This window comes from Dreissena polymorpha, chromosome 8, assembly GCF_020536995.1.
Source record: "Dreissena polymorpha isolate Duluth1 chromosome 8, UMN_Dpol_1.0, whole genome shotgun sequence".
Lineage (NCBI taxonomy): Eukaryota > Metazoa > Mollusca > Bivalvia > Myida > Dreissenidae > Dreissena > Dreissena polymorpha.
Window position 1 is genome coordinate 28,791,099 of NC_068362.1, and position 26,278 is coordinate 28,817,376.

Below are 26,278 nucleotides of genomic sequence, written 5' to 3' on the forward strand. Positions count from 1 at the left end.
AAGAAATAGAGTGATAGGTTAGCCGAGTTACATGGTTCAAACAGAAATCTCAAACCTAAATTCAAGCACTTTTCAAGGACTTTCCAAGACCAAATATTCATTTTCAAGTCCATAAACTGTACGTTAGTTTCCTTGAAAAAAATGCCTTTTCCATTTGCTTGGATTGGTCTTTCTTGTTTAAACTTTCATCAAAAGACACTGAGTACTGAGACACTGAGTACTGTCCACTATTTGAGTTATAGAACTATAAAGTACAGTTTTGAAATGTTCAGCTAGCCCCAAAACAGCCACATAATTATGCTTTGCTATGGTACTGTCATGGAACACAACTTGAAAAAACTTTGTAATGTTTTTATTGGAATTAAAAGATGGTTGTGTGCAAACGGTATAAATACCCACAATACTTTCGCGTTCAACATATCATTTTTTTTTAACGAATTTGTCTATGGATGTCTGCGAGTTTGATACTACAGCTGAAAGTTGCGAAGGTCCTGGAATTTGAATCTTCTATCTGCACACTCTCTGCATATGGCTGTGCCTTCCTGGTTCGACACAGATGGGCTGTTGTTTTTTATGTCTGTTTTAGATTTAACAGTTTTAACAATAGTACCTTCCTGTTTAACAAAAAACACATTGCAGGAACCCTGTTTGCTTCTCAATTTCATGTTTTCTTTGAGGGTTTTCACTTTCTTGTGGCTTTTCAAAGCGCTTTCCCTCATACCCCCGACATCAATGGTCTTCATACAGACCCAACAATGTGCTTTTCGAATGTCATTTGTTTTCTGTACCCAGGAATATTCAGTTAACCACCCTGGTTTGAAACGACACTTCCCCATTGCTGCGTTTTCACTCGTAAAAATTGATCACAATGGAGAACCTCTGATGTAGCACACATAATCTGTGACATGTACACATAACATTTCGTACTCAATAGTGTACGAAACTTATATTTCGTACTCAACTTTTTGCGCGAAGGAATCTATGATACATTTTCGTAATATTTCCCATAAGAACGATTTAAGTTTATAATTAAAGCCATGATAAAAGTAATTTTGAGCAGAAATAAACATTTTCAAGGCTTTTTTACATGAACTAAGCACTTTTTAAGCACTTTTTTAAGGCCAACCTTTGTTCAAGAGCTTTTCAAGCCTAGGACTCGTTTTCAAGCACTTTTCAAGCCCTGTGCGAACCCTGGAGTTACTCAATCTACTGAGGAAAATCCTATCAACAGTGATAAAAACTTCCTGATCTTAAGCGATAAATACAAAGTAAGTTAATAATGATAATCTATAATGATTATAGTGACCTGAGTGCCAATTTGTGATTAAGTATGATTCAGTACTGAAAGCATTTCAGGTTGGTTTTATTACAGTTTCTTTAAATTTCTTGGTGTATAAATAAAGTGAAAACGTGTTTGAAAAAGAAATTAGTGCTCAAATACATTATACCTACTGAGTATCGTATAATGTTATGGCGTGTCAGTCTGTCTGTCAGTGGGCGAGTGATTATGGCGCTGGACACTCACCCAGGAGACCAGGGTTTGATTCAGGTTTGAGTAACCTTAGTCAAGACAGTTTTCTCTGGGCTAATTATATAAGTATGTACTAGTTTTCAACCTAGAAACAATTGATTAGTAAATTGTCACCGCAGTATAACAGAACAAAATGTTGAAAAATGCGTAAAACCTAAATAAGTTTGGGAAGAGCTTTGCATCATTGAATAACAAGAGCACCGCCTTGCAGGTGCAGACCGCTCATCTATTTTCTTTTTAAAGGTGAAGGGACTCTCATTTTCAATCACAAAGGAGGGAGCGGTGGAGTGAAGAGGGGTGTATAGTGTGGGGGCGTGGACATTTATTACATTATCTTCCAAAAAATCGGGGAAAAAAAAATAATTCGGGGGTGGGGGTGGGATTCTTGGGTGCGATGGTAGGAAGGACGGTATTTCAAACATAAAATAATAAAAATAAATATTGGTGTTTTTTAACCGTTTCAAAAAAAATTGGGGGTGGGGTGGGGTGGGGGGGTATAGTGTGAGGGTGTGGTGGTCATTTGTGAGATGATCTTAAAAAAAAAAAAAAATTAGGGGGGGGGGGGGATTAAGGGGGGGGGGGGGGGTGGTGGGGTATTCTTGGGTGCGATGGTTGGACGGTATTTCAAACATAAAATAATAAAAATAAATATTAATGTTTTTTAACCATTAAAAAAAAATATATATATTGGGGAGTGGGGTGGGGGGGTATAGTATAGTGTGAGGTGGTCATTTGTGAGATGATCTTTAAAAAAAAAAAAAAAAATTATGGGGGCGGGGGGGGGGGGGGGGAATTCGGGGGGGGGGGGGGGGGGGTATTTTTGATTTTTGGGTGCGATGGTTGGACGGTATTTCAAACATAAAATAATAAAAATAAATATTTGTGTTTTTTAACCGTTTCAACAAAAAAAAGTAATTTGGGGGAGTGGGGTGAGGGGGGGGGGGGGGGTAAAGTATAGTGTGAGAGTGTGGTGGTCATTTGTGAGATAATCTTAAAAAAAAGGAAAAAAAAAAAAAAAAAAAAAAAAAAAAAAGAAACACACTGTCCCCCTATATGAAGTTTGGCCTTGTAGGATGACCTTGACCTTGACCCCTCACCACTAAAAATGTGCAGCTCCTTGAGATACACACGCATTTCAAATATAAAATTGCTAGCTTCAATATTGCAGAAGTGACATTACATGCGCAATTTTGACCCATATACTTGACCTTGAAGGATGACCTTGACCTTTCACCACTCAAAATGTGCAGCTCCATGAGATACACATGCATGCCAAATATCAAGTTGCTATCTTCAATATTGCAATATTGCAAAAGTATTCATAAAATAAGCGATTTGGGCCACATATATTTGACCTCTGACCTTGAAGGATGACCTTGACCTTTCACCACTCAAAATGTGCTCAAAATGTGCAGCTCCATGAGATACACATGCATGCCAAATATCAAGTTGCTATCTTCAATATTGCAAAAGTATTCATAAAATGAGCGATTTTGGCCACCTATATTTGACCTCTGACCTTGAAGGATGACCTTGACCTTGACCTTCCACCACTCAAAATGTGCAGCTTCATGAGATACACATGCATGCCAAATATGAAGTTGCTATCTACAATATAGCAAAAGTTATTGCAGACAGACTAACCATCCAACCAACAGACAGGGCAAAAACAATATGATGGACAACGACTGTCTGTGCATGATGTTAGTAATGTCTTGGAGCCGAAAAAGTTAGTGGACGATTATAAACCAGGAGACACTGGCGCCTCTCTTTATCGTGGCTATCCGGGGAAGTGGGACTTCCGAATTTTAGCTTTAGGAGGTAAGCTAGTCATTTTTATATTAAGTTTACAGCAATACAGAATTATCATAAAATAACTACAGAAATTGGATAGTTATAATGACATTTTTTTTGCTACAGAGCGTGTCGAGTTATCGCCGAACGAAAACACTTAACACGTGTCCGGATAATGCACACCTGTTGCTAACATCATTTTTAAAGATGGCGGAAAAGTGCAGTTCATTACGAAAATGACAAACAACAATAGCATTAATGATGAACATCATATAATTAGTAGGCATAAAGGAAATTCGGGTTTCAGTTTACCGATGGAGAATACGTTTTAGATACAAGCAACAAATATTGATTAGAATCTACAGTCAATGTACTGGTTAGCGAGTATTTGTCGGACAGCAGTATTTACCGGACTTTATATTTATTTCGTGTATTGTTACGCGAAAACACATTTTTTTCAGGAAAAAAAGGAAATGACTTCTTGGCTTGAAAAAAACATTGAGCGTCTAATGGAATATGTTACAGACCAATTTTTACAAGGTAAGTAACCTGTTGGTATGGATCAGTTTAATATCTGATGCTTAACAATTCAACTTCCTGATCTTCTTCTTTAATAATAATGGCTATGTTCATTACTGATACATTATGGCCATGCGTGGGGGGTTAAAAAGAAATAGAGTGATAGGTTAGCCGAGTTACATGGTTCAAACAGAAATCTCAAACCTAAATTCAAGCACTTTTCAAGGACTTTCCAAGACCAAATATTCATTTTCAAGTCCATAAACTGTACGTTAGTTTCCTTGAAAAAAATGCCTTTTCCATTTGCTTGGATTGGTCTTTCTTGTTTAAACTTTCATCAAAAGACACTGAGTACTGAGACACTGAGTACTGTCCACTATTTGAGTTATAGAACTATAAAGTACAGTTTTGAAATGTTCAGCTAGCCCCAAAACAGCCACATAATTATGCTTTGCTATGGTACTGTCATGGAACACAACTTGAAAAAACTTTGTAATGTTTTTATTGGAATTAAAAGATGGTTGTGTGCAAACGGTATAAATACCCACAATACTTTCGCGTTCAACATATCATTTTTTTTTAACGAATTTGTCTATGGATGTCTGCGAGTTTGATACTACAGCTGAAAGTTGCGAAGGTCCTGGAATTTGAATCTTCTATCTGCACACTCTCTGCATATGGCTGTGCCTTCCTGGTTCGACACAGATGGGCTGTTGTTTTTTATGTCTGTTTTAGATTTAACAGTTTTAACAATAGTACCTTCCTGTTTAACAAAAAACACATTGCAGGAACCCTGTTTGCTTCTCAATTTCATGTTTTCTTTGAGGGTTTTCACTTTCTTGTGGCTTTTCAAAGCGCTTTCCCTCATACCCCCGACATCAATGGTCTTCATACAGACCCAACAATGTGCTTTTCGAATGTCATTTGTTTTCTGTACCCAGGAATATTCAGTTAACCACCCTGGTTTGAAACGACACTTCCCCATTGCTGCGTTTTCACTCGTAAAAATTGATCACAATGGAGAACCTCTGATGTAGCACACATAATCTGTGACATGTACACATAACATTTCGTACTCAATAGTGTACGAAACTTATATTTCGTACTCAACTTTTTGCGCGAAGGAATCTATGATACATTTTCGTAATATTTCCCATAAGAACGATTTAAGTTTATAATTAAAGCCATGATAAAAGTAATTTTGAGCAGAAATAAACATTTTCAAGGCTTTTTTACATGAACTAAGCACTTTTTAAGCACTTTTTTAAGGCCAACCTTTGTTCAAGAGCTTTTCAAGCCTAGGACTCGTTTTCAAGCACTTTTCAAGCCCTGTGCGAACCCTGGAGTTACTCAATCTACTGAGGAAAATCCTATCAACAGTGATAAAAACTTCCTGATCTTAAGCGATAAATACAAAGTAAGTTAATAATGATAATCTATAATGATTATAGTGACCTGAGTGCCAATTTGTGATTAAGTATGATTCAGTACTGAAAGCATTTCAGGTTGGTTTTATTACAGTTTCTTTAAATTTCTTGGTGTATAAAAGGAGGGAGCGGTGGAGTGAAGAGGGGTGTATAGTGTGGGGGCGTGGACATTTATTACATTATCTTCCAAAAAATCGGGGAAAAAAAAATAATTCGGGGGTGGGATTCTTGGGTGCGATGGTAGGAAGGACGGTATTTCAAACATAAAATAATAAAAATAAATATTGGTGTTTTTTAACCGTTTCAAAAAAAATTGGGGGTGGGGTGGGGTGGGGGGGTATAGTGTGAGGGTGTGGTGGTCATTTGTGAGATGATCTTAAAAAAAAAAAAAAATTAGGGGGGGGGGGGGGATTAAGGGGGGGGGGGGGGTGGTGGGGTATTCTTGGGTGCGATGGTTGGACGGTATTTCAAACATAAAATAATAAAAATAAATATTAATGTTTTTTAACCATTAAAAAAATATATATATATTGGGGAGTGGGGTGGGGGGGTATAGTATAGTGTGAGGGTGTGGTGGTCATTTGTGAGATGATCTTTAAAAAAAAAAAAAAAAATTATGGGGGCGGGGGGGGGGGGGGGAATTCGGGGGGGGGGGGGGTATTTTTGATTTTTGGGTGCGATGGTTGGACGGTATTTCAAACATAAAATAATAAAAATAAATATTTGTGTTTTTTAACCGTTTCAACAAAAAAAAGTAATTTGGGGGAGTGGGGTGAGGGGGGGGGGGGGGGGGGTAAAGTATAGTGTGAGAGTGTGGTGGTCATTTGTGAGATAATCTTAAAAAAAAGGAAAAAAAAAAAAAAAAAAAGAAACACACTGTCCCCCTATATGAAGTTTGGCCTTGTAGGATGACCTTGACCTTGACCCCTCACCACTAAAAATGTGCAGCTCCTTGAGATACACACGCATTTCAAATATAAAATTGCTAGCTTCAATATTGCAGAAGTGACATTACATGCGCAATTTTGACCCATATACTTGACCTTGAAGGATGACCTTGACCTTTCACCACTCAAAATGTGCAGCTCCATGAGATACACATGCATGCCAAATATCAAGTTGCTATCTTCAATATTGCAATATTGCAAAAGTATTCATAAAATAAGCGATTTGGGCCACATATATTTGACCTCTGACCTTGAAGGATGACCTTGACCTTTCACCACTCAAAATGTGCTCAAAATGTGCAGCTCCATGAGATACACATGCATGCCAAATATCAAGTTGCTATCTTCAATATTGCAAAAGTATTCATAAAATGAGCGATTTTGGCCACCTATATTTGACCTCTGACCTTGAAGGATGACCTTGACCTTGACCTTCCACCACTCAAAATGTGCAGCTTCATGAGATACACATGCATGCCAAATATGAAGTTGCTATCTACAATATAGCAAAAGTTATTGCAGACAGACTAACCATCCAACCAACAGACAGGGCAAAAACAATATGTCCCCCACTACTGCAGTGGGGGACATAAAAAATAGGGGGGGGGGATTCGGGGGTGGGGTGGGGGGGTATAGTATAGTGTGAGGGTGTGGTGGTCTTTAGTGAGATGATCTTAAAAAAATGAAAAAAATTCGGGGGGGCGGGGGGTGGGGGGGCGGGGGAATTCGGGGGGGGGGGGCGGGGGGGGGGGGGGATTCGGGGGGGGGGGAATTCGGGGGGGGGGTATTCTTGGGTGCGATGGTTGGACGGTATTTCAAACCTAAAATAATAAAAATAAATATATGTGTTTTTAACCGTTTCAAAAAAAACAATTTGGGGGGGGGTGGGGGGGGGGGTATAGTATAGTGTGAGGGTGTGGTGGTCATTTGTGAGATGATCTTAAAAAAAAAAAAAAAAAATTAGGGGGGGTGGGGGATTCGGGGCGGGGGGGGGGGAGGAGGGAGGGCACGGGGGATGGTTTGGATGGAGTCAGGTAAGAGTAGTTTTGTCAAAGTATCGATCAAATCTAATCATAAATAAAGAAGTTATGGCATTTTTAGCAAAATTTAATAATTTGACCTTGAGAGTCAAGGTCATTCAAAGGTCAAGGTCAAATTCAACTTGCCAGGTACAGTAACCTCATGATAGCATGAAAGTATTTGAAGTTTGAAAGCAAAAGCCTTGATACTTTAGAAGTAAAGTGGATCGAAACACAAAATTTAACCATATATTCAAAGTTACTAAGTCAAAAAAGGGCCATAATTCCGTAAAAATGACAACCAGAGTTATGCAACTTGTCCTTTTACTGTACCCTTATGATAGTTTGCGAGTGTTCCAAGTATGAAAGCAATATCTATGATAGTTTAGGGGTAAAGTGGACCAAAACACAAAACTTAACAATATTTTAAATTTTCTAAGTATAAAGGGCCCATTATTCCGTCCAAATGCCAGTCAGAGTTACATAACTTTGCCTGCACAGTCCCCTTATGATAGTTAATAAGTGTTGCAAGTATGAAAGCAATAGCTTTGATACTGTAGGAATAAAGTGGACCTAAACACAAAACTTAACCAAAATTTCAATTTTGTAAGTATAAAAAGGGCACATAATTCTGTCAAAATGCCAGTCAGAGTTACATTACTTTGCCTGCACAGTCCCCTTATGATAGTTAGTAAGTGTTGCAAGTATGAAAGCAATAGCTTTGATACTTAAGGAATAAAATGGACCTTAACACAAAACTTAACCAAAATTTTCAATTTTCTAAGTATAAAAAGGGCACATAATTCTGTCAAAATGCACGCCAGAGTTATCTAACTTTGCCTGCCCAGTCCCCTCATGATAGTAAGTAAGTGTACCAAGTTTGAATGCAATAGCATTGATACTTTCTGTGAAAAGTGGACCTAAACGCAAAACTTAACCGGACGCCAACGCCGACGCCAAGGTGATGACAATAGCTCATAATTTTTTTTCAAAAAATAGATGAGCTAAAAATAATAGAGCTTGTGACCAAGATAGAGACTTTATTTTTGTCATTGGATCTTTACCAAACATGCTCGCTTTACTTATTCCATTTGGAAAGAAGAGCTCATTGCCATGCTGAGTTGTCAGTAGTCTGTTGGTTACTTTTGTTATGTAGTGAATTTATGCTTTCAATTTAGAAAGGTGAAAGAAATTAGTTATGCCCCAAAGGTTTAAACCCCATGAAACATGTACATATTTGGTAGTTATTAAAATTAATCTTTTCCAGAGGATCAGTACCATACCTTGACACCAAAGAAGCAAAGAATGGAGTCATCGTCTACTAAATCTGATGTAACTATCTTGCCCAGAAAGTCACCCAGAAAATCTACTGCTCCAAAGCCTGAAACGCCAAAGAAGATTGAAGTCTTCCATGGGTTGGGTACCAGCGTTTCCTCACAGAGTCTGAGCCCAGGTACATATCTGCATTTCATCCCAATTCTTATACACCCATCTTTCTTAATGGACATATAATGGGAACTGTCTTGGTGGGTGGGCAGCAAAATGATCATCTCTGCTCTTTTATTTGCACATATTTTTTATCCAATCTTCATCAAACTTTCAGCTTAAACATTTTCTCCACCCTAAATCCGACAAAGGGACAACTGTGGAAAGACTCTAGTTTTCCTGAAATAGCATGCTCTGTTTTCCATTCTGTTAGTTAATTTGTATTGTTTTGTAGTGATTTAATGCTTTCAATTTGGAAGAGTGAAAGAAATTAGTTATGAACCAAAGGTTTAAAGTCATGGAAACATGTATTTCATAGTCTGATCATTAAAATCAATCTTTTCCAGAGGAGCAGTACCATGCACAATGTACCTTGACACCAAAGAAGCAAAGAATGTAGTCATCGTCTACTAAATCTGACGCAACTATCTTGCCCAGAAAGTGACCCAGAAAATCTTCTGCTCCATTTAAGACTGAGACGCAGAAGAAGATTGAAGGTTGTGTCAAAGATAACACAACTGTACAGTCTGGTAAAAGAACATCTTCCAAAATATGACACGGAAACGGTTAACAAAAAACTTGAAAACCTTCAAAAAGTGTTGAGGATAACATAAGAAGTTGAACAGTTCACACACTTTCTTTTTTATATAAAAGACTAAACTCATATTGTTTTTAGCTCACCTGAGCACAATGTGCTCATGGTGAGCTTTTGTGATCACTGTTTGTCTGTCGTTCATCTCAGTTGTCCGTCGTTCGTCAACATTTACTTTGTTAACACTTTAGAGGCAAATTTATTGTCTGATCATTTGTTTTAATTATTTCTCTGCCTAGTTTTTATGTCCCCCAGTCTATACTGGGGGACATATTGTTTTTGCCCTGTGTGTTTGTTGGTTTGTTTGCGTCAAACTTTAACATTGGCCATATTTTGCATTATTGAAGATTACAGCAACTTGATATGTGGCATGCATGTGTATCTTATGGAGCAGCACATTTTGAGTGGTGAAATGTCAAGGTCATCCTTCAAGGTCAAATATATGGGGGGGGGACATAGTGTTTCACAAACACATCTTGCTTGAAAATGGATCCGGTTTGTTAAAATACATTTCCGACAGAGGACGGGCTGAGGTTTCCTCATATGGCTAAATAAAAAGTTCTTGTTAACACTAGAAGTAGCATTTATAGTCTAATCTTTATGAAACTTGGTCACATCATTTGTTTTAATGATATCTGGGTAGAGTATAATATGTAACTGGTTTATATTAGGTTAAAAAACTAGGTCATATTTAAGAAAAACCTTGTTCTTGAAGTGTTCGTGAACATATTCTTGAGTCAGTTGAACACTCAAGAATATGTTCAAGAACTGTTCATGAACTCTGTTCAAGAACTGTTCTTGAACAACAAATGAGACTTCATGAACACTGCTGTTCTTAGTTTTTGAACTCATTCATGAACAGTCCTTAAACTAATTCATGAACAAGTTCAAGAACTGCAATTAGTTCATGAAGTCTCATTTGTTGTTCAAGAACAGTTCTTGAACAGAGGTCATGAACAGTTCTTGAATTCCTTCGCAGGGGTAATATGCGAATATAGCCATTGCATTATGCCAAAAACTTTAAATGAACAATGCAATAAAAAGAACACACAAAAATAAATGTTTGATTAAAATAAGTGCATATCATTGAATATTGATCTATTTAACATGAGTTGCTTAATGTTACAATGAGTAATATGAATAAAACCATTGTTAATAAATATATTTCATAAACTACAGTAACTTGAGCATTATTCATTTTAAGTACATGTAAGTAAAAAAAGAATATATGTATGATATCAGGAATCAGCAAAGCAACAAAGAATGCACTGTGGGTGTCAGTTACCAAAAATGTCAATGCCTAAGCCCAGTTCAGAAGGGAGCAATCCATTTTGGAGAAAAAATGGGAAAATCTTCAAAGAGATCACAGAAATCTATATATGGATTTTTAAAGAGACATTTCTTTGACAGGTACCTTAGATATTAAACTAATTGTTTACCATTTCAAACATTTGTCGGAATGAACTTTGTTTTTGAATGTAAAAGTATAATTATGAAAATTGACATTTTTACATGTAACAGGAATAAATTGTAATTTACTCATGTAAGAAATAGTTTTAAGGTATTTTAAGTGTTCATATGCACATATACATGTAGACTGATGTAATTATTTTAATCTCAAAGACCTGTTAATAACATGAAATTATTACATTTCACCTGATAAGAGTTTTTTTTATATATATAAATCAATTACAGAATATTTATTAAAAAAAGTGGCATATTTTTAAGCAGCATTTAATTAATAGTTTTAGTATAAAATTTAAATTCTGCAAATTAAATGCAGAACAAGCCATTGATATCCCCCATTTAAACTGATATTGTCCGATTGCTTGTTTTTTTTGTGTTTTTAATTTTTCAGTCCTCAACAGTTTGACCTATGTGACAGTGAAGAAAGGTGAATATTTCTTTTTCTGTTTTTATTTTTCAGTCCTCAACTCGGTATTGTCCGATACTTAAACTGAGTCACTTTCCCATGAATACTCTTCAAATTGGAAATGCCCAGACGACTGCATTTCACTTCCGGGGTGTTCACAGATAAAGATCGATAAAAGAAAACAATGGATGACGCAGTGAAAAAGAAAGCGAGAAAGACTCGAAAATATTGTTGTATTTGTAAAGGAATTTATAGAGGCATGATAATTGATGACAGAAAAGTGTCTATGCATCGATTCCCACAGGATAAATGTTTAAAACGAGTGTGGATTCAGCGATGTAAGACCGTGATGAGAACATTTAAGTGGAATGCCAACAAGTTTCTGTGCAGCGAGCACTTTGTTGGATTAAGAGGGCCAACTGAAAATAATCCGTTGCCATCGATGTTTCCAACAGAAAGTGGAGACACAAAGACATTCCCAACAACAGTAAGTTACTCAACAATGAATCGTTGGACATTTCTTCAAAGTACAATTTAGCTTAAAGGGACTTTTTCACCGATTCTCTCCATTTTCAAATATGTAAATAAACGTTTTTCATTTTCACTACACACATTTTCCCTGCATTACGTTTAACTGGACACAAGCAGTGCATGTACATTTATTATATTTAATAGAGATATACTTGAGGCTTTATTTTGCTGATTGTTATTTTTACAGTCTCTTGAGAGCACTGACTGTAACAACAACAGTGATGTCAGTGATGATATTAGCCTCAACGATGCTTTCCTCACAATTGAATCTGACGATGATGAGAACTACCAACCCGGACCGCATTTCAACGTACCAGATATAGAGACCATCATGGAGGTTTCAGCCTACCTACACCATTACTGTGGATAACCTGTATTGGCGCCTAAAAAAACTGGAACAAGGTAATATTTAAACTGGCCACAGGCGCATATGTACATACTTGTAGTATAATTAAATAATAAATATCATTATATTTTTCTATAGGTTACATTTTTAATTAAAAATAAATAAATTGCTGATTGAGCATAAATACTTTGTGAAGAACACAACTCAATACATTTAAAAATTAACACAAGTTGTCAACTTTAATTTTGAATATTAGTTGTCAATGGCTTATCATCAGTTATGAGCTCCTGCTAAATATATTTTATAGACTTAGTTGACAAATGATTTATAACTTATAATTATAATAAATAAAATTTTTTTCAGGGCCGCGTATGTTCAGGCAGAACCAGATATGAGGTACGGAAGCACACAAACAGAGACTGATCCTATAAAAAAGTACACAACCAGTTCAACACAGACAAAAACACACACATGTGAAGTTGGCATTCAGTGTTCCTTGCCGTTGCTAACCAACTACCTGTATGATGTTAAAGACAAAGATGAACAGTTGTGCTTTTATACAGGTATACCCAGTAATGAACATTTTCAAGCTGTGTTTGAAGAAATAAAGGATAATGCAGAAGTACAGACCTCACGAAGGAAACTTAGCTACACTACGAATCAAGGAGGTCGACCGGGCAGCTTGTCAGTGATAAATGAGTTCTTCATGGTGTTAATGAGACTGCTCTTAAGACTTCTGATTGAAGATTTAGCTTTTCGATTCTGTTTGTCGAAATCACAGTGTAGTGACATTGTTAACCGGTGGATTGACTATTTGAGTGTGCAACTTGCTGTCCTAGTGCAATGGCCAAGTATAGAGGTCATAAAGTCTAACATGCCAAAATTGTTCAAAGACAAATTTCCAGATACTCGTATCATTGTCGACTGTACTGAGATTTACACTGAAGTCCCAAGCTCTTTGCAACTTAAGTCCCTAATGTACAGTGACTATAAATCACACATGACTTACAAGGCGCTAGTAGGCATTAGCCCAAATGGTGTTGTGACTTTTTTATCTGATTTATGGTGTGGAAGCATAAGTGATAAGCAGATTACGAAGGAATGTGGGTTACTAGAGCTGTTAACCGCAGGTGATGCTATTATGGTGGATAAAGGTTTTACAATAAGTGACTTGACAACACCAAAAGCAGTCAAACTAATTATACCACCGTTCAAAAGAGCCAATAAGCCATTCTCCAAGAAAGACGTGCTTCTCACTAAAGACATTGATACGTGCATGATACACGTTGAGCAACAAATGGAAAGGATTAAGAATTTCCGGATACTTCAAGGAAACATTCCTATCTCAATGGCCCCTCGTGTCTCTAAACTGTTCAAGATATGCACATACTTGACCAATCTACAACCTCCACTTGTGCATGATAAATACACAAACAATAAATGAAATTGTAATGTGAAATGTGCTCACATAATGACTGGCTAACAAACACTGTTTAATCTCATGATAACAGGAATGACCTTGTTATAGAGTTACTTGAAAAACTGTTAACATATATGTACATATGTTTTGCTTGAAATGCCTGTTTGCATAATTTGTTTATCACTGACTAACACGTACTTGATTTATTACAGTAAAATAAAATAGTATGTTGCCTCAAAGACTTTGTGTTGGCTTTCTGATTAGTAAGATACTGAAGGAAAGTCCATATACTAGTATTACTGTATTTGTTAAAGTATTATTTGGGTGTCAATACAAACTTGTAGGGCATGCTTAAAGGGACTTGTTTACAGATTGTAAAAATTAAGTTTTCCAATTGTGTCATAAAGATAAAATCAAAGAACACTTCAGTATAAATTGGGGAGCAAAATGCCCTAATGGTGTAGACTTGTACTGAAAGTACAGCTGCATTATCATTTCTGCAATGCCGTGGTTAAAATCAAGCACTTTAAGGCATTTACTGACACACTTAAAAAAACACAAAATCTTTTTACATGTCCTATTACAGCAGCTGCTTTTGAATTGGGTATAAATTCATTTTAATGATGCCAAACCTATATTCCAGAAACATTTCAAGTTACACAATTATCTGACTTTTAAAGTTTTCAAACATTTAGTTGGCTCTTTGCATATAAATAAATACTTTCGGTAGTAATTAAATGATACATTTTCAAATATATCATTTATTTAAATAAATATAAACAATCAGATTAAATTAGATGTCTCTCGAATATGATCACAGAAGTTAAAGAAAGGAATACAAGATTTATAACCAAGCATTGTACACACATTTATTTCATGCATATTAACTTTTACAAGTCATTTAATATCGTATTATCTTATAATTCATAACAAACAATCAAGTCAAATAATAATATCATATGACAATTCAAAAACATTGTAGAGCACAATCCTATGTAATGGTACATCTATTTCCCATCAATGAATTTATATAACATGAACATGTATTTATTTTTTCAAACATACCAGGTGCATACAAGGCGGTAACACACAAGGTCAAAAAGAAACCTTTGACTTTCAAACAGAAACCATGTCTATAGTACTGATCTTATTCATTTTATTGCTTATAGACATACACTTCTTTTGTACTACCAGTCCATTGTTCAATTTCTTTAAATTAAAGGTACATTCCTATACATACGTAGGCTGTACAACTCCGGGATGAAGGACTTAATGTAGAAGTCATCAAGTCTGGCTTGCATTTGCATCCAAAGTTTATTATTGAACGTGATTCGCTCCACTGACAAGCCGGCACATGTCCAAACAACAAAATCACACCACCTTCGACCACTGACTGCCATTTGTCCTTGTACTTGATAATAATACTGGTGATTTTGTTTCAAAACCACGTTTCCATCGACAAGGGAACAGAAAAAGTCCTTGTCATAACAACACTCCTCAGGTGTGATCATCCACCACTTCATTGATGCGGGGCATTAAATTTCAACAAGTCCATGACTGTCTTCACAATGTGGACAATAAACTAGGCCATCTGGACTGGAACCAAGATGTGGGTAGCTTTGGTTTACTAGCAACCCACATTCTGTTACTTTCAATCCCTTATGGATGGTGTTCATTTTCCAGACGTACATTTTCCGTGCGGGTTTTTCATGTTTTTTTCCATACGCAGTAGATTTGTTAAAGAAATCAGAATACAGCATCTCCTTCAACAGATTGTCCGGCTTAGTGTCAGTCTTTCGTTTAAAAACTTTCCCAAAGAATGAAGAAGTTATCCTCTCTCTTCGAGCAACCTTCCATGGCTGGCAACTCTGCCCCCGAGTCATTGTTTCCACAGCCTGACAGTCATCTGCACTAATGTTAATATTTCTAAAATGGGCCTCAAAGACTGTGGAACACTCTGGCGACTCGAAGTTCACCGAGTCCCTGTACATCAACTCAACATTGTGGATAGTTGGTATCAATGGCTCGGGTTCCTTGTGCATGGGAAAGTTTTGCAGCCAACCTACATTCAAGGATTTTTCAGTTAGTCTTGTTCTCAGTCATTGAATGTTCACTGTACTTTCTGTGAATGTAGCATTCTCTTTTACAAACAAGCCACTTTCTGGTTTCCTCAATGAGGATTCAAACTTGTGTTTCTTAAAAATCAAAATCTTACTCTTTTTTGGACTTAATTTCCTCTTCCTGGGATTTGACCACTTGCATTTTTGAGATGTTGAGGAATGCTTGCCATCTTGCACTTTGTTAGAAATGTCCTTCACTGCATACAAGAGCGCGCCGATGTGGTTACACGATTCACCTTCTCTGAAAAAAAAAAATGAATTTGACAGTTGATGGGCAAATAAATAATTATGCAGTAATTGAACTAGGTCACATTTTTCCTTGCAATTTAATTTTTTCAAAATGTTACATAAACAAAATGCATATACAATGATTTAGGCAGAAAAATAAATCAATAATTAAAGATTGCATACAGAAATGATAAATATAAAATTAAGAAACTCCAAAAACATCACCAGGAGAGAAATCCTTATGATCAACCGAAAGTCCTTTATTATTTTATTTAAGGCAAGTGACCAATTGCCTAACAGCACAATACAACACAAAACATCACAACACAACATAAGACACAACATGCGATCAAATAAAGACAATACAAAAGAGTACTAATATTACATTTTTATTATAATCAAATATAAATGTAAAATAAAATTGAAATGCTTCAATATGGCCTGTTCCTAACTGAATGTGGATGTAAGTAATAAAATTGTCTGTAGCGTATGTAATCTCAAAAATGGATAAACACAGCAGGAAATGTATGATATTGACATTGTTTTACTGAAAAAGGTTTATACAGATAATGGGATATGAATGATTAGTACAACATCATGATAACATAAATTATTGCAAAACAAGCTAAAAATAGTTACCCTGCTGGACAATTACAGGTTGCAGAATGCACACATCCAGTCCCTTTGGAAAGGAGAACCCAAGGTCGATAATCTGGAGACTTTTTCTTATCGGCTGTTGGAAATGATGGGATGACAGTTGCTCGGATGTAGAGATGACTTGTGTTTTCATCGATGCTACTTGTCTGAAAACAAATAAATATTTATTTTACATCTTTGTATGCTTCTATTCCTGTTTTACCTGAAAGTCAGACACTGCAAAATCTGTCAGTAAATGCAAAGTATAAATTAAAATGATAAACTGTTTGACCGTCGGAATGTCTAACAAGTAATTAACCCATTTAAGCCTAGTGGACTCTCCCGTCCTTCTAAATTGGATCAATTTATTTCAAAAATTAGGGATGTCTAGTATATTTATTTCTATATTTAGAAGATTTCTGACAGAAATTCCTTTAAGCAAACAGCGCAGACCCAGATGAGACGCCGCATCATGTGGCGTCTCATCTGGGTCTAAGCTGTTTGCCAAGGCTTTTTTCTATACGCTAGGCATAAATGGGTTAAAGCACACAGTGCTTTTTATATTCAACAATACTGTCATCAAAATTATTATGCAGATCATATAATATGAAAACACCATTTATAATAATTTTTATAGGCATGTTGAACTGATGCCACAAAGACTTATACTGACCTGGACTTTATGTACATGTCCATCTTCATAGAACACTTTAGACTTGAGATGTCTCCGAGAATTCATTTTTAACACTAGATAATTGTAGATGTCTTTATCTCCAAATTCCGGGAGTTTTGAATAATCATCTGTCCAATTATCTAATGAGTCAGGATGGGGAATTTTTTCACCTGAAGGTGTAACAAATCTGTGCGAGCTAGCATTATGCTGCAACACGCCATCTTCTTCTCCGTTTACGTCCGAAATACCAAGTTTAAATGTCCCTTTTACACGATCAATTAGTTGTTGTTTATTGCCTGAAACATTCTGCCTACGGCTAGCCAAGTAGCTTTTCAATTCTCGTACTTTAAATCCTGTCAAACTATCATTTTTCTCACACGCTTCGCTGATTCCTTTGTCTGCGTCCGACATCTTGAAAAATGAACACCCCGGAAGTAAATTGCTAAAGAGCTATAAGGGGAGGTAATGAGGTTATCGTATGAGACAATTACACAAGATAACAGCTAGTTTTTAACAGGTGCAATATACAGGCAATAACAGCATTGATTAGCTCTGAATGCCTGACAGATTGTTATCTGTTTATTGTTAGGTGTGAAATAAGGGTGTTTTTAGGTATTGTCTTGTTATTTTGTTGACTGTTAATGTAACACGCAGGTCATGTTTGGCATTTTATTATTGTATTACCAATTAAGAAAATGGATATGGTATCATATGAAAAAAAAAAAAAAAGGATTATTTCCAAAATAATGTTTCCAATACCATAATTATTTAAATATACACATTTTACAAATAAATGCTGTTTTAAACAAATATAAACCATCATATAAGATTGATTTAGAATTAAACAAAATTAATAATTTTGAGACATAAAACAATCATAAGATATTGTTTTTAATAAAGACAAACATAAGCACATGTATGTTTCAATAGTAATTTATGAAATAAACAAACAAAACAACCAAAATCTGAGATCATCTAAATACAGTCAATCTCGTGGATGCGACCACTTGTATTAAGCGACCTTTAGCAGCGACCATTTTGAAATCCCACGGAGCTTTTTCGCTATATAATGATATTGTATTAAGCGACTTTTGTCTTACGCGACCAGCGACCGCTGATTTTTGTGTATTTTGATGTCCGAATCTTGAATTAAGCGACCACTAGGAGGTAAAAGTGGTTAATCTATTGATCTTTCAGGGACAAATCCGTGTTAATTGTTTATCTAAGCTGATAAGATGTACTGTTACACCATGCTTTGTTTTCACACCAACCATTATGATTATGCTTTGTCTCGTTGACCGGTTCTGACCGGTATTGTTGTAGACTGCGTATCAATTTATTGAGTTGAATAATAGAGGAAAGTATTACACACAGTCTACAGCTTAAATAGTTTACTTTGTGGAAGTTTAAGAGACAATGCCGATTTTTCTCGAGTATAGATAACAGGTGCAGAAATAATGCACTGTACGCGACATACATTTCCTGAGAAGTGCGGAAAATACACTATTAATCGGCAACATCTGTCGAAATCCATACATTACCAATTTGTATTAATGCTAATTAGTAGATATTTGTTAGCCAATCACATTGTTATTTACTTGATAAATTTTACAATCAGGTCTGTTTGTTTGTTTTCAATTAACGTGTTTTAATTTGTTCAGCTCATTATGTATCATAATCCAGTCAGATTTTCTTAAGCGTACATGCAGAAATTAAAATGGCAAAACGAAAAGTGTTAACGTTGAACGAAAAAATGTGGGTTTTGGAATTGTCAAAGATTAAAAGTGCACGTAAAATCGCAGATGAGTTTGGAGTCGGTAAAACTCAAATTCAGAACATTCTTAAGCGTAAAACCGAGGGGCTTGAAGACGTGGAAAATAATGTGTCAGGTGAAAAAAAAATGCGAAAAATATTTCCTTGTCTTTGTTGTTTTTGCAAATAAATATGTACACACAATTCATTTATAATACAGGATAATTTATAATAAGTGAAAAAATAAAACACATTATAAGTAAAATATTGTTTATGTATTGTGTTTATGTTCATTTTATTATAAATGTTAAAATCATTGTTGACAAAAGAGATTATCCTTCTTATAGATTAAAATTGAGGGTAAGCATTCTTCCACAATGGCCTTTTTTATTTAAAGACCATTTTATTAAGAGACCACTTTTGATTACTCCCTTGAGTGGTCTCTTAATACAAATTGACTGTATATAATATTAGAAGTTCATAAATGAAATTGAAGACAAATAACTATCCTTATTAAAAGAAACACTAGTTACATGTACCAGGCAGTAATTGAAATGTATTTATATTTTTGTCTTATTTTCACATGTTTTGACCAGAAATAGATAGTAAAATCAATTTCCAGATTCAGAAAGAATTTATAAAAAGAATTTTCTTAGATTTGAAAACTGACTGCAAATAAATAACTCTTTTTTTAAATACCAATGATTCAGAAGGGAACCGACTTTGTCCATTGACCAAACAATCACCAACATTGACCATAGGCCAGTATTGATAACAAAATACGAATTGGTGTGAAGGTGAAAGAAAAGAGGCCAAGGCTCAACCGTACAAATCTTCAGATGATATAGCCAAGGGTGCACGGAATGCGTATGCATCCCACAACATCCCAAACCTCCCATTGCCAGACAGTCTAGCTAGAAAGGCCAACAGATATAGAGCCAAGTTCTGACCAGCGGAGCCAAAGGACTTGCAGCTTGACGTACATAGACCAGACCTTCCTACAGTCACAAGACTTCCTAATAGCGGATATCTGGACGGGTCCGAATGCCCGACACCGTGTGTTCACCTCACAAACCCAGCTGGATCTCCTATCTAAGACCAAGCGTTGGTTCATGGACGGAACTTTTAAGGTAATTTACTTTTAATTTACAAAATTCAAAACTTCAATTAAAAATGTATCAAACCAATAAACTCAATAACTGCTTCTAAAGGATCTTCCTTCAGTGCGGTAGCCACACCCAGACAATATAGGCATAGAACCTTTTCAAACAAATCTTCCCATATTGGCTCCAGTCTGTTTCCCTTCCCTAATTTTACTTCAAAGTTGACTCCATTGCTTTATAAACAAAATTGACTTTCACATGTATAACCCTTTATTCTCAGGTGGTTGGTGAACCATTCTCATCCAGTCAGCTTGCGACTCCTTGTCAGTATATGGCATGAGTGTCAGAACTAACAATGACACCGGAGGCTGGCACCAATCGCTGAATAGGAATGCAGGAGGCCAGGACCTGACCTTCTACCGCCTGGTTCCAGCACTATGTGCAGAGGCAGAGAATGTTCAGTACGAGGTACGGTACCTCAGGGATGGTCAATCCACTAGGAGAGTGAGACCAGTGAGCCGTATGATAGAGGAAAGTATTAGAGACCTCTGGGCAAGGTATGAAGCAAAAGACATTACAACAAGTGCACTGTTTAGTGAATGTGCCAAGGTTTACGGCCCCCAGATAGAACCCACAGCGGAAAGCACAGCACACCATGAAACACTTGTTACCAGATTGTAAAACGTTGGTGTTCATGACATTGTGGTGTCGAGTAGGGATGTTACAATTGTTTGTGATACTGAACTGCTTAGTTTTGATTACATTTGCTTATTATATCATTATTAATGAAATAATGCACAAGGAAAGTGCAATTCAGTGTTAATTAGTCTAAATTAGTTATTAGTAACAATTAAAATATCAGCGACATCCTATAATTTGATTATATACATATGAATGCATGAAAAAAAAAATTGTTGACAGTTATATAGTTTATTTATTTATTATATTTAACTGTTACAAGAAAATGATTTACATGCATTCCATTCACAGTTAAACCCCCAAAAAATATTTCTAAAACCAAAAAAAATCTAACAAGATGCTTCATAGATACAGTTAATTAAAGACTTCATAAGCAAAATAATCATTTTGATAATAAATCAAGAATATACTTCAACCAAACAATGATACATTTATTGGGGGGGGGGGGGGGGGGGGAAACGTCTGGGGAGGAAATGTCTTGGGGGGAAACATCTTGGGGAGGAAACGTCTTGGGGGGAAACGTCTGGCATTCGAATACAATATTGAACACACTTATTACTCAATTTTGAAGCATTTGTTAGATTAGTCTTATTTATAAGACGCGCAAAGAATTTAGAGATACTTTTTATATGGGCTAAATTCTTTGGAACGTCTTATCGGGGAAAAGTCAAAAATGTGTTGGAAACAAGAAAGTTTAAATTTTCATCAATTTGCGTAAAATTGCAAAATAACATTACCAACTAATTCAGTTCAGAAGTCCATTTGTGCCTCAAATATAGTAGAATTGAAGTTAGAAAGGCATAAATTATTACCGTAAATCTACGAATATAATACGCACTTTTTTACCTGCCTATTTTTTCTTCAAGTAGGGGGTGCGTATAATATACGAGTTTAGAGCAGAACAAAAATTTTCCTGTGCAAATTTTAAACTTAATCGCTGTTATTCGCTTCGCGGCAGCTATTTTGAACTACACCATTACATCAAAGGGGTGGAACAGGGCTCGCGCTGTTGTTCGCCATTGGAGTCATTTGCGAAAATATTGAGAATTTGGCTCAATAAAAATCTTATTTGTGAAAATGTGAAAATCTAGTAAAATTTCATTGAAAACATCCGCCATTTATATCGGACTGGTTTTCTATATTTGTCTCTTTGTTTTAATGAAAGTATTTGCAATTCGAACAGTAAACGAAACTCGGTCTGTACCCGATTATGAGACATCGCTTGACCTTATTGTTATTGAAGTGCGCATGGTAGCTGGCCAATCAAACTTGAGCTCGCTTACACATGAAATGACGTTGTCGAATGAATTGTGAGAACGGGAGGAGCTATCGGATAATATTGGGTCATCCATGCACAGACACTGTATACTTTGAATACACAGTTAAATATCGTCTGCCTACAAAATAGCAACTGTACGCTAAGTCGTATAAAGAGATTAGCAAATGAAAAAAAAAACTGACAATACCCGTAAATATTAACTTCTTAGCTGACCACTATTTATCTTTCTACCGCATATTTACCATATCTGAAGTAAAGAGTGGTAATTAAATAATTAGTTTTATCATGCTAATAGTCCCAAACTAGCCTTAATGACAGCAGCGTATTTTAATTAACTAGATCATGAAAAACACGAGCGGTTTAATTGTATTTTAAGTTATATTAAAGTATCGAGTTTGTAACTCGAACAAAGAAAAAGTAATTCATCTAGACAACTATAAAAACGGAAGTAACCATTTTGTCTTCTTATTACTTTATTATTATTATAATTATGATCGTCCCGAATATTGTCAAATTGAATTAAATGTGAAAACAAAAAACAGCGTCTCTGCTTCTTTCTTTTGTAATTATGACTGCTTGACCCGGATGTCAGCAAGGGGCCCGTGTGTTATCGGTAACAATCAATGGTAATATAAACAATAGACAGAGATATTTATTATGCAACTGTCATAACAACAGCACTATAACACATCCTGATCAATATACTGGGGTAACAGATAGTTGACCACACCAAATTGATTTGCTATTTTCACAGCACAAAAATATATTGACACATTTTTTCGGAAATGGCCGATTTCGGACACTGATTTTTTTAGTGCGTATTTTACTAGGATTTTCAATTTTTACCGATAATTTTGACCAAACTCGGGGTGCGTATTATGCACAAGGGCGTATTATATTCGTGGATTTACGGTAAGTTAAACTTCTGCTTAAATGGCAACACTATCACTGACCTCTGGCTGTATTATGAAACAGATTTAAATATCAACCAATCAGACGAAGGCATTACCGTGTAACGTGTACAATGTACGCGTAATTTGTCTATTAATATCATCTTAGTAAGCGTCAGCGAGTGAATTCTGAATGAATATGCGCATGTTTACTACCGTTATTTTACTTGGAACATGTGACAAATAATTTTAAAATTGTATGTTATTCCATAAAACTGAAATGATGATAATTTGCAGCGTTTCTACAAATGTACGTACAAAAACAGTCCCAAGTGTGTCTCAGGTACATGTAGATTACTGAAACTCTGAGAAAATTGTTTCCATAAATATAAGTAAGTAAATATTTTATTAAAGTGACATTTGCAAACATTTATAGAAATAACAACAGACTATTCACTGATTTTTTTTGCCCAAAATTACCGCCGATATTCGGCTGCTTCCCAATTGCAAAAAATGACGTTTTCCCCAAAAATCTGACCAAAATTTCCAAAAAAATGACCAAATTTTCCCAATTAAGCCAATAAAATTACAATGTCATTTAGCGTTAATTTCGTAGAACGAGTGCCGATCGAGCTTGTCGAGTCTTCGCCGAATGCCAACTGAATTACGTATGTTCGCAAATGTAGCCGAATACGATTTTACGTTGCTATCCACACATCTCTCTCTATATTGCGGAGGATACAGACGATAGTTGATGTATCCCGATTGTTTACGCCTGTTTTTACACACGTCCAAGATGGCGGCAAGCAGACGAGAAGTTTGCGATGAGCAGCAAAAATGATAAATAACACTAAAATTAACAGCGGATATCACATGGTTATTAGGAGATAATTTAATGTGTGTGTCAATTAACGCAAAATACAGTACACTCCACGCGTTATCCCCAAAAAACGCGCTCCCTCCGCGGGAGTTTTTCTGCTAGCGAGTGTTCACGCGGTGTTGAGAGAGCGAGGTGAACTCGATAAAACGCTCCGCGTTACGCCGCGTTCGCTAAATCCCGCGGCGTGTATTACTTTAGCCTAGTCGATAAATGCAGACAATTTCCGTTATTATCAGTGACCGCCGCGCAACGCCGCGTTAGCAGTGTGCTACTGGGCATGCCAAAAAATAATAAAAGCTGCGCCATGAGCGCATGATACGCCCGTCGTTCGCCAATGAAGTAGTAAGGTAATAAATAACCCTTTGAATCATTTTTTTACTTCAGTTTATTTGTATTTGAATACATGGTTTATTTTATAAGTACATGAGCATGGAAATCACGAAATTTTGACGAACAAAGTCCCATAACTCTGGAACGACAATTCAGAATTCCGTCAAAAACGAAAGGGGATCAGGGTTTATCAATATTAAGATTGTGTTGAAATTTGAAAAAAATCCATCGAAGGATATTTGAGCTACAGTAGGACATTCAATGAAATCAAGAAATTTTGACGAACAAAGTCCCATAACTCTGGAACGACAATTCAGAATTCCGTCAAAAACGAAAGGGGATCAGGGTTTATCAATATTAAGATTGTGTTAAAATTTGAAGAAAATCTGTCAAAGGATATTTGACGTAGCGTACGACATTAACAGACGGACGGACGGACGGACGGACGGACAGACGGACGCGGGGTATACCATAATACGTCCCGTCATAGACGGGCGTATAAAAACATTGTTATAATAAATTGTTTAAATACTGTTGTACATGTATAAAAAAGATAATTGTATAGAAAATTAATACGTATAAAAATTATGTTTTTTAATTTACAGGTACGTCTACAATATAAATGAATATAAGACATTTGACAAATTAATATTTAAATCATAACACATATAAGACAAGAATAAATGTTCCGTAAAATTTCCAAATGGGAATAATAATTAGTAATCCGAAACACACTACCATTTTTAATGTTAACACGACGTTCACAAATGCTTCCAATATACAGTCATCATGCAGTGCTCTGTCGGACCGTATTTGGTACAAAAACGAATATGGTACATTTGTACCATATTCGGCCGAATATGGTACAAATGTACCATACTCGGACCGAAGATGGTACAATTTTCGACCGAATATGGTACAAACATTGTACCATATTCGGTTGGAATAAGTTTTTCTATGCTCGCCAAAACGTATTTGGTACATACCAAAAAAACTCATAAAAATGAAAATGGCCTACGTATATGGTACATAAATTATGTATTTCTTAATAAATGAAATAGTCTGCCGATGTGTAAACTTTTTTTCAAACTCAAATACATTGTATTAACCTAATATTGGAAGTGACAAAAGTATCATCATCATCATCATCATCATCATCGTCGTCGTCGTCGTCGTAACTAGCAGTAACAGAAACAGCTAACCTAACCACACTTTACATGGATTTTGCTGGTTGTGTAACTGTTTCGCCGGCTAGCTCAGTCGGTTGCGCGTCAGATTGGCACGCAGGCGGCCTGGGTTCGATTCCCGGGCGGGCCAGATACTTTCGTGGAGATCATTAATAGCAATTTTCAAATTTTTAAAACTTTTTTTTTCGAAAGTGTATTTTCACCAAAATCCGATTTAAGAGATTTTGAGCTCTTTTAAATGAATATATCTCTCCAAAAATAAGGATGTTTGACTGGCTGCTTTAGACAGGTGTGACTGTATTCCTAAACATTACTTTGTAAAGTTGATTTGTCGTTCCGACGTCATATTGCTGAGAAGCCGACAAAGCTTTGAAGTTTCCGATTTTTTCTTTGATAACGTGCCGCTTTAAAAAGGCGGGAATTTTGCACACGAGTCTTACTCAGAAGTCAGTAACCATATTTGACTTGGCGGTCGGCAAGAAAAGTTGTGATTTTCGACTAGAAAGAATTGAAATCCAAACTTTCTTCAAACTTCAAAAGAATTCTTGACAGTAAGTACTGTACATAATTTTAATTTTCAGTTGTCTTAATATGCATTGATGTTTTAACATGCATTGATTTTTATGTTTTATGCCCCCCCCCCCCCCCCTCAGAGTGCATTTGCAGTTGTCCGTCCGTCTATCCAATTGTCCGTGGCATTCCTTCCGGGTGCGTAACTCCTAAACTGCTAAAATATTTAAGCTACATGTACAGTCATTTTTTCGAAAGTGTATTTTCCACCAAAATCAGATCGAGCTCCTGTAATCTGTAGATTTGAACATTTTAAATTTTATGGAGTTTATAGGTCTTTGACCTTCGAACCCTGCCTAGTCGTGACTTCTGGTGAGCGACCTAGGCCCCCAGGGCCCCTTCTTTATATCCCTTCCATCCACGTAGCATTGGTTTCTACAGACCGTTTGTCCGTTGACCGCCATAAGTTTGCCCGCTATTTTTCCCCTGAATTTGAATTCGGTTGGA

The 26,278-nt window shown here is 36.1% G+C and overlaps 2 protein-coding genes across 2 annotated transcripts in view; both read right to left on the reverse strand.

Moving 5' to 3' along the window:
* Window positions 1-26,278, reverse strand: part of LOC127841099 (L-threonine ammonia-lyase-like) — a 275,394-nt gene that overhangs the window by 226,844 nt on the left and 22,272 nt on the right. The window lies entirely within an intron of this gene.
* LOC127841109 (uncharacterized) lies at window positions 14,390-17,293 on the reverse strand. Its single transcript, XM_052369676.1, has 3 exons — window positions 17,142-17,293; window positions 16,472-16,635; window positions 14,390-15,845 (listed from the first exon to the last, which is right to left on the reverse strand). The coding sequence occupies exons 1-3, from the start codon at window positions 17,205-17,207 to the stop codon at window positions 15,584-15,586; spliced, it is 492 nt and encodes a 163-aa protein (XP_052225636.1). The 5' UTR covers window positions 17,208-17,293; the 3' UTR covers window positions 14,390-15,583.

Coding starts and splice junctions, on each gene's coding strand:
- LOC127841109 (XM_052369676.1), bottom strand. CDS start 17,207: ATGAATTCTCGGAGACATCTCAAGTCTAAAGTGTTCTATGAAGATGGA. Junction 16,636..17,141: donor GACATGTACATAAAGTCCAG/GTCAGTATAAGT, acceptor ATTTGTTTTCAG/ACAAGTAGCATCGATGAAAA. Junction 15,846..16,471: donor ACCTGTAATTGTCCAGCAGG/GTAACTATTTTT, acceptor TTTTTTTTTCAG/AGAAGGTGAATCGTGTAACC.